This window comes from Ipomoea nil, unplaced genomic scaffold (assembly GCF_001879475.1).
Source record: "Ipomoea nil cultivar Tokyo-kokei standard unplaced genomic scaffold, Asagao_1.1 scaffold1034, whole genome shotgun sequence".
Classification (NCBI taxonomy): domain Eukaryota; kingdom Viridiplantae; phylum Streptophyta; class Magnoliopsida; order Solanales; family Convolvulaceae; genus Ipomoea; species Ipomoea nil.
The window spans coordinates 1,041,874-1,051,860 of record NW_017617462.1 but is presented as its reverse complement, the minus strand read 5'-3'; the positions used below and the strand labels follow the sequence as shown (position 1 = coordinate 1,051,860).

The following is a 9,987-nucleotide window of genomic DNA, read 5'->3' as shown; positions in this document are numbered from 1 at the left end:
CACCTATACTAGCTAGTATTTGTTTCTTTGTTGCTCCCTGCCTGCATGTTTTATTTGAAGTTCATGGCATGGCACCAAGGGGGGAAGACCAGTGGAGGACAAGTTCTTGCACTTTTTAATTTCATTTCACTTTCCCATAGCAAACAGCTTAAACTCTTTGATTTACAATGATTCCTTGCCTCTATGCTTGGTTTTGTTAAAGGTTTACACACTATTATTGCATACATTCAAATTATACATCAACCCTTTAGATAGCATGCATCTTCGTCAGTTTTTAACCTCTTTTATTGATGTACCATGAAAACTTTGATTCAATTTGTTGAATTCCAACCGTGCATGTTCTTTGATCATGATGATGAATTTGATGACAATGAGGATGCTAAGGATGAGGTGATGAACTCTTTGCCATGTTTATAGCTGATGGTGGTGATAAACAATTGGTGTTGTTAATTATTTGATGTATATGGAGGTTTTTGGCTAATAATGTATTTTTCAGCTGGTGCATTTTTAGTGTATGATTTTTAACCCATCTTATTGCACTTTCAGGTTATTATTGGTCCAACTACAGTTGGAGGAATTCAAGCTAGTGCTTTTAGAATTGGTGACACTACTGTGGAACAATTGATAACATTATTCAATGTATACAGACCTCGATCTGTTGGACTGTGAGTATTTCATAGACGCTCCTCAATTTGATAATACTTTACGAGTATAATTATTTATCATCATCTTTGTGTGTTTATGATTTTCAATCTTAATTGACAATTCATATATGATTTACAGTAGTTTCTTAAAAAAAAAAAGATTTTACTGTATGTTAAATCAGATAATGCTTCCCCAGATCTTTATAATACTAATTAATTGCCTCATTAAGTTGTATTTGTGATTGTTGTTCCAAGAGTAATATTGTTTCTCTTAAAATACAGGGCGGTATGTCTAATGAATTGTACAATACTATTGCCCGAGTGATAGATGGAATTTATGAAGGTGTGTCATTTTACTCTATTCATTATTTTTTTCTGTGGTTCTGAGGTAGCTATTGAATCTAATTCAGATCAATTCAAGCTTGCAACGACATTCCATATTTCTTTATTTTTTTTTGTTGGTAAAGATTAATGCAACGGAAAAGCTTAAGTTTCCCTGTTTGTTCCAGTATGACTTCTGTTGAATCTTAATTTGATTAGTTGTAGCTCCGGAATGATAATTGCCTATTTTTTTTTTGTTTCTTTGGTAGCCTATATATTAAGTTACGCATCTATCTGTTGATGCCATAGTGAATCAGTTTGCTTTTGATTTGCATTAGAAGTATAATTTGGCAATTGTATAGGTTCTGGATTAAATGTTGCCTTGCTTTACTGTCATTCAGGTCTTTTGTCTGTTACACTTTAATTGCTTCTTGCAACAAAAAAATGAGCATAGTAAGGTTTGATGTTGGGAACGAGAATATGTTCTACATGTTTGACTTCTAAACTTGATTTTTTAGGCAACTATTATCTAACTTTTATCTTATGTGATTTTTATTTTTCAAATTTGCTTTAATCTTTTTTTTTTTTTAAATGTAACCTAGCATCATACGGAGTAATATATCATATGAATTTGAACAAGTGTGTTAGAGCTTGGGTCACAGATGGATTGAGTATCCTACTAAATGGAGAAATAGGAAACACAAGAAAGGAAAATAGAGAATATGTTTTATATTAATAGGTGTATCCATGCAGCAAGCTTCTTGATTGAAAAGAAACCAAATCGTTCCCTAAAATGGAGTATATGTTTGGTAAGTATTTCATATATTTTGTAAAACTATATTTATCTTATTGTTTTTTAGTAAAAAGAATTTGTAATTATATTCTACTTCAATTGTAGTGTGCCATACAAAGAGGAACTATCGAATGTGGTTATTATGTTATTATGAAATTCATGTTCGAGAGACAAGGATGTTTGCCCTACACTCAACAAGAGATTGATGAAGTTATGGTGTAAGTCTTTTATTGATGAATGGCTTAAAGCAATCCTTGAAGTTTAGTTGATGTTGATAATTTAAGTTTGAAATTATTATTATTATTATCAATTGTAGAATTACCATAAATTTAACTTGTTTAGTTGATGATATGAGTTGCTTTTGAATTAATTGTAAGATTTATTAGTTTTGATTAATTATGAGATTTGGAATATTAAATTGCTGGACAGGTTAAGAAAATTTGTGTGAATTGTAAAAGCTATACAGGATTAAAAAAAAATTTTAAAAAATGACGTCTTTTATTTTTTTTTTTAAAGTTAACATAAGACGTCGGTTTTTTCAAATAAACCGACGTCTTATGTTTATTTATTTTGATTTTTTAAATATACGACGTCGGTTTTTTTGAAAAACCGACGTCGTTTCTTAATTAAAAATAATTTTGAAAAATTTACGACGTCGGTTATTTCTTAATAACCGACGTCATATGTTAATATTAAAAATTTTAAAATTATACGACGTCGGTTTTTTCAACCGACGCCGTATCTCATTATTTACGACGTCTGCTACCTAGACGTCGGTCGAAAACCGATGTTAAATGGGGTCAAAAATCCGACGTTAAAGTCCTTTTTTGTAGTAGTGATATTGCAAAGAATACAGTCTTTTATGAACGAACAAAACACATTGAAGTGGGTTGTCATTTTGTTCGAGATGCAATTAAAGATGGTTTGATTTTCCCTTCCTACATTCCTACCAAAGGCTCTTGGGCAAAGGCAATTTGAATTTCTTCTTCACAAGTTGGGCATTTCATATTCGCATGCTCCAACTTGAGGGGGGGATGTTGAGATATTGAAGACATTAATCATCTTGTGTCTCTTTGTCTTCCCATGTGTCTATTTGTTTTCCATCTCTTTGTTTTCTCACTTCATGGCACTATATATACAGTGCTTGTATTGAAGTTTAGGGCCAAGACATAATATATCAGTGTTTCCTCTTCTTCTTATTTCTTTGTATTCTACATGAAGACATTAATCATTGTGTCTCTTTGTTTTCCCATCTCTTTGTTTTCCCATGCATCTATTTGTTTTCCATCTCTTTGTTTTCTGACTTCATGGCACTATATATACCGTGCTTGTATTGAAGTTTAGGGCCAAGATATAATATATCAGTTTTTCCTCTTCTTCTAATTTGTTTGTATTCTGCATATTCCCTATTACTTTTCTATAAATATTATATATAAAATTATTTTATACCCGTCGTACAAAAAAAAAAAGAATAATAAACTTAACTTTCGAATTGACAAATAAAATAATAACAAAAATCAAGTTAAGACCTTTCAAAAGGTTTAAAGGATGGCAGACACTGCACTTTGAGAATAGAAACTAATTAAAATGAGAAACATTTACTAAAACTCGAGAACGCAAAATGAGTAGTCCACTATCAATAATATGATTCGTGTAATTACATTTTCATACATTTAGAGATCAAGTAGACTGATACGCTTATAGTCAAGGAAATTGGCTATTTAAATTATAAATCGATGTCACAGAATGACAAGATTTTAAGTGTCGTGATTGTAAAACGTAAAATAGGGCGACATTGTATTCCATAGCTTGGGTTCAAAAGGAGAAATCCTTTGACTCATGGTCCCGTACTCGGGCCCTATAGGTGACATACATTCCTTAAATAAGTCATAAAATGAGTGGGGCTTGGGTATCCATGGGAGGATGCATCATATGTGTTACAAATTTGGAAAATTTGACAACTTTTTTTTTGAATGACGAGGGATGTAAAGCAGTAGTATTCTCTGCATTGTTTTAGTTTATTTATGTTATATTTATTCTCCTTTAGACTAGGACTTTTATGTTATTTTCTCTTCCCTGTACAGTTTATATATGTGTACATGTTTATGCTTGAATACACATTATCTTTCACATTCTATATGGTATCAAGAGCTTCTTCATACTCCTACGAGTTCTCCAAATTTTAAAAAAAAAAAATTATTTTTACTCCAATGGCCATCACAAAAACCACTCATATCATTCAATTGTCTGCCCCTACTCACTTTCCTATTCGGATTACTGCCATCAACTTTCCGATATGGCGCCGTCAAGTTCATTCTACACTCATCGGCCTTGGTCTCCTTGGCTATGTTGACGGAACGCTCAATGCACCGGTTGAGTTTTTAGATGCTGCTCAAACAAATCCAAATCCTTGATATACGATTTGGTTTCGCCAAGACCAGGTACTTGTGTGTGTAGACTAATTTCTTGATTGTGCTGCTTTAATTTAAAGCACTGACAGTCTTCAATGCCTTCTTGAAGCTTCTATGACCGATCAACTCCCATTTACACTCAACCTCGAGATTTATCTCCTTCTAAAATGCTTGGTGTTGATGTCACAGATAGCGTTATTGGTGAAAGTTGTGTAATCAAGGTAAGTGAATTGAACTTTGGTTGTAAATCCTTACATATTATAATTTGTTTGGTGCAACCTTATACTGGTCTAGTTTGCCCACCAGGAAAAGAAAGAGCATCATAATTTGTGTCCTTGCACATCATAGTGTGATGTGTCTACTTTTTATGAGAGGCTTAAAACTATTTTGATTTGAGAGTTCACTTGTTTTTATTGGATTTTGTTTCAGTACATCATGACTAACCTTACTCTACACAGTACTATGAAACCTATGTGGTATGTCTTCACAAGTGTGTTGTTTGGTGCAGAACTGTAAAATTCACCATTCTGTGGTTGGACTTAGATCATGCATATCTGAGGTAGCAATTATAGAAGATACATTATTGATGGGAGCAGTTTACTATGAGGTAATCATCCATGTAGATACCGAATGAATTTGCATTCCTGTTGGGCTAAAATTGGCTTTTGGGCAGGATGCGATATTTTATTAGTTCATGATCTAATGGATATCATACTCTTTGTTGTTGTTATGCTTCTTTCTTCCTTTAGCAATTTATAGCCATTTTCACATCCTTTGGTTTCTTGCTTCAAACGGATGTTGACAGGAGGCTTCTGGCTGCAAAGGGAAGTGTTGCAATTGGAATTGGCAGGAATTCACACATCAAAAGAGCAATCATTGGCAAGAATGATGTGAAGGTTCGATATCAGATAGTTTTCTGCTCTTCTCCTCTTTTTGCTTTTAAAAATTTGGCCATTAATCTAGTGAACTAGTGTGCTCAATCTTCCTGTGCACGTGTAACATAAAGAAGCATCTAACTTGACTCTTGATTGTTTCAGATCATTAATAGTGAAAATGTTCAAGAAGCAGCTAGGGAAACTGAAGGATATTTCATTGAAAGTGGAATCGTCACAATCATCAAGGATGCATTGATTCCCAGTGGAATCATTATATAGAAGTATTTGAAAATCATGTGTACATGATTACTGTAGTTAGCCGTTAGAGAGACTAATGATGCATCCTGTTAAACCTTTCATTTTAGTTTTGAAATTTTAAATAATAAAGCATTGTCGTCGTCTCTATGTTGTTTTTTTCCCAGCCTAAGGTGTTTAATTGCTATGATTGAGATATAGGCAAATAAGATATTTTAAAAACATTCATTACTATTTAAAATCACAATTTTATTTTAAAATAATTCAAAAACGCGACGGAATCGCGACGAAATATTTGTTGCAAATGATGGGACGGAATTACGACGAGAAACATTTTCGTTGCGAAATGAGTGATAGAATTGGCGACGGAAAAGATAATATGACGACGGAATATTTGGTTCAGAAATAACGACGGATTTGCGACGGAAACAGTTCCGTTGCGAAATGGGTGACGGAATCGCGACGAAATACTTCCGTTGCCAAATGGCAACGGAAATATTCCGTCGCTAAGTCCGTCGCCAAAAGTTGCGACGGAATTATTCCGTCGTCTATCAAAATACGACGAGGTGATAGGCGATTCGCGATTTTTCTTGTAGTGCAACCTATTATTTCCTCTGCCACCACTGCTGCTAATGCATGGTCTCGGTTGGTTTCTAGCTACGCTAATGCATCCAAAGGGCGTATAATCTCCCTAAAAGCCAAATTGGCTAGAAACCCAAAGGGATCCCTCTCTATAGTTGATTTTCTACAAGATATGAAAAGTATTGCAGATGACCTTGCTTTAGCTCAAAGCCCCATCAGTGAAGAAGATTTGGTCATTAGTGTCATTACTCAATTGGGTGATGATTTTTATCCAATCCTTCCAGCTATTCGAGTACGTACAACTCCCATCACCTTCGCAGAGCTTCATGACATTCTCACAGATTACGAACAATCAATGAAACACTCTGCTGATCAACAATTATTATTGGCCACTGCAAATGCCACTCAGAAGCAATCACCTAAGGGCCCGTCGACTAGGAGATCACCAATGTCTACAGGACAATCTCTAGATCATAATGTAAGTTATCGAAACAATCGTGGTGGATCATCTCGTCGGGGAAATAACTCCACTTATGGTCAGGGAAGATTCTGAAACTTTTGTGAGATTCCAGTCCATGATATTAAATAATGTAGGAAGCTAGAACTCACACCACAAACAATCTCTCACCACACAAGAAGTTCCAAGAATTCCCTTAGGAGAAATCAAGAAAGGAGAAATCTTAAAGAAAGACCCTTCATAGCCAAGGAAATTAATTAAGGCTAAGAGGTAACCCATGTCTCAACAAAACCTATTTTCTTCGCTATAATCTCCTTCCTTGGCCTCCTTCTATATGCTTGTGTCTTGATTAATACCTCTATGCTATTTGTGATATAGTCTTGATGATTGATAAGATGATTTATGTGTATTCTTGATAATCTTGATGATCTTGATAATGAAAAGAGGTTCTTGATATTGATGTAATGATTCTTGACAAATCTTGATATTTTTTTATGTTAAAGGTAAATTGTGATTTTGATAATTTAGGAGGGATTAGAGCCCTAGGATGGATTGGGAATTTGTGTTGTAATGTTCTGGGTATATATATATTGGGTGGGAATTCGCCTGTTCAGGTGTTGTTTATGTTTAGAAGTCTTGATAGGATAAGTTATACGTGATTCTTGCTTTTAACCCATTAATTGACTACGTGGTGTCGTTAATTGCGTTTAAAAGTGTCTAAGCATGGTTCCGGGTTCCACAAAGGATCCCGGGACGAATTTGTGATGAAGGAGTCAGTGGGGGGTAGGTGGGGGTAGGGGTACCCGCCACCTACCCGCTGCCCAAAGATCACCGTCGGGCAGCGGGCAGGCGTCCGCCCGCCGGCAACCCGCTACCAGGCAGTGATCTCCGGCGGGCAGCCGGCGGGTGACCCTCCAACCACCGGCTACCCGCTGGTCCGTACCCACCCTGGGTCGTTGGCTTCCCCGTTTGATGTTCCCCCATTCCCCGTGGTGTCCCAACGGACCCTGTTTGTCATGCCTGAGTCTAGTTTGATGTTTCGAGTGCCGTTCGTAGGATAAGAGAGTCTTAGGAATTTCATGCTAGTTGAATCCGTAACCCGTTGACATAGGTGGGAGTCGTATGAACCCCTTAGGACTATTCTTAGTATGTGAATGATCACACGTAAGCTTAATTATATGTCTCCCCTTCCCAATGTGCTATTATGTGCTATTGTGTGTTATGTGATGCATGATTCCCAACTCGGTTGCGATCAAGTTGGCTATACGGGCAGTTGAATGGGCTGAGAACCATCCTAACTGTTAACCAGGGTGGTTAAGATCGGTCAGGTATATAAATATTATATAGGGCTGCGGTCCACTATACGGGCATTTGAATGGGTTGAGAACCATCCAAACTGTTAACCAGGCTAGTAGAGATCGGTCAGGTATATAAAGATTATATAGGAATGTAGGTCCACATGGGCCTCGGTGATATGACCCATCGACCTGGACGCGCCAGGCGGTGTGTAGGGCCAATAAGCCGAGGAAGGCTGTAGTCCACCGACCTGAGTAATCAGGCGGTGTGTAGGGCTACGGCTGGCTGCGATCCACCGAGTGATGGGACAGCGGTGTGTAGGGTCGTAGTCTCCGAGGATCTTCGCCCACCGACTGAGTTTAGCTCCGCGGTGTGTCGGGCTTGATCCGCTACGGTCCACCGACTGTACGCATCAACGGTGTGTAGGGTCGTAAGTCCCCCCTTGTAAAGGGGATCGCGGTCCACCGACTGTGTGCGTTAGCGGTGTGTTGGATCGTGGTCCGATGTTGAGTTCGTCAGCGGTTCTCAAAGGGTTGGTTGCGATCAACTCCCCTCGTACTACGGTACTGAGGTAGGGTGCTGCGGGGCCGTGTTAATGCTATAAGCATTAACCCTCATGTTCGGGGCATGCGATTGGTACGCGGCGCCATCAACGATTATGTGATATGAATGGTGATTGAATGATGATGTATTTTGGGAATTGAAAAGTGTTCTGCGAACTTAGATGTGTATTCCTTATGATGTTATCTCTACTTAATTGTTTATTGTTGTTCGATGCGCTTATCCCTATTTGCTGAGTCTATTCCTGGTTTTAAAATTAATGTCTCCTAAGTATATATCTTTCTGCTTCGAAATGATTTTTCGTATATCTATATATATCTATCTATAATGTATTTCAACGCGTTGGAGTGGGTTACCAGCATCTCTCGCTGAACAAATATATTTGGCTTTCAGGCACAGACGAATAGACACCGGAGCGCGCTAGAAGAGCTTGGAATAGATAGATAGTTTTCCTTTTTGGCCTGCGTGCCACAATGATGTATCGAGGATAGTTAGTTACTTTAGCCTGTGCATCTGAGCTCTCCAGCTCAGATGTGGCATAGCACCTCGTACCCTTATGTTTAGAAATACTCTATTTTGGGATTTAATGAGAATTTACCTTTATTATATAAGTATTAAAAGTTTCAAAATTTCGGGGTGTTACAACACCAGTATAGAATAGGGAGCCAAAGAATACGATTATAGCAAGGAAAATAGGTTTTGTTGAGACATGGGTTACCTCTTAGCCTTAATTAAATTCCTTGGCTATGAAGGGTCTTTCTTTAAGATTTCTTCTTTCTTGATTTCTCCTATGGGAATTCTTGGAAATTCTTGTGTGGTGAAAGTTATTGTGGTGTGAGTTCTAGGTGCCTCCTATGTCCCTATTTATATATCCAAGAGTTCCAATTAGGGTCTAAATGGTATGGGTTTACTAATTCTATTTCCTATAGGACTAAGGGATTGGTTTTAGGGATAAGGGTTCATGGGCTTATGGTGGACTCTTCCTAATTAATTAATGAATTTTAATTCTTTCTTTTGGGTAAATGATTAAATAATTAATTGGGTTGGAGGCCGTAACACGGGGTGTTACAGGTTAAAATGCTACAGGTGTCTTTGTTTTCCATGGTTGAGGCCCTATATGAAAACTAAGTTACAATCCAAATCAATTCTGTGTTTGTTCCTAGGATATTCTACTTCATAGTCTGCCTATAAATGCTGGGATTCATAATCAAATCGATTGTATATTTCACGGCATGTGAGGTTTATTGAAACAATATTTCCTTCAGTTACTTCTACACAAAAGTCTGATGCCTATAATAAAAAATATGCCATATTCCCCCACTCCACACAATATTAGTTTGCTTCAACCTCTAGAATCTATTTCTTATAGGAATGGTCCAGGAGATATTGTTTCATCTGCCAATAACAATGCTCCAGTACAATCTCTTCAACAAAATTTTTCAGGTCTCTCCTTCCGAAAATTTAACTCCATCATATGAGGCCTCTTCTTCCAACAATAATATATTAGCGCTATCTCTTCCGCAAAATGTGACCGCTTCCTCCTCTCAAGAACCCACACATCAGACAATATTAAATTCCAATCACTCTGCTTCATCCTCAGAACCAACCTGCCATTCGCCTAACACTTTTGCGTCCAGTTCTAATCCCACTCCAGCTTCTGTTTTGAGTCAACCTTTGTCCCCAACCCGTCCAAAACGTACTTGTAACACCCCGTGTTACGATCCCTAAAATCAATTAAATCATTTAATCAATTACCCAAAAGAAAGAATTAAATCACAATAATTAATTAGGA

The 9,987-nt window shown here is 37.0% G+C and overlaps 1 protein-coding gene across 1 annotated transcript; it reads left to right on the top strand.

Moving 5' to 3' along the window:
* The first annotated feature begins 297 nt into the window (after positions 1 to 297).
* On the top strand, positions 298 to 4,803 carry LOC109180745 (glucose-1-phosphate adenylyltransferase small subunit, chloroplastic/amyloplastic-like). Its single transcript, XM_019330454.1, has 4 exons — positions 298 to 390; positions 547 to 665; positions 4,279 to 4,390; positions 4,678 to 4,803. Exons 1-4 carry the CDS (start codon positions 298 to 300, stop codon positions 4,801 to 4,803), a joined length of 450 nt encoding a protein of 149 aa, XP_019185999.1.
* The last annotated feature ends 5,184 nt before the right edge of the window (positions 4,804 to 9,987 follow it).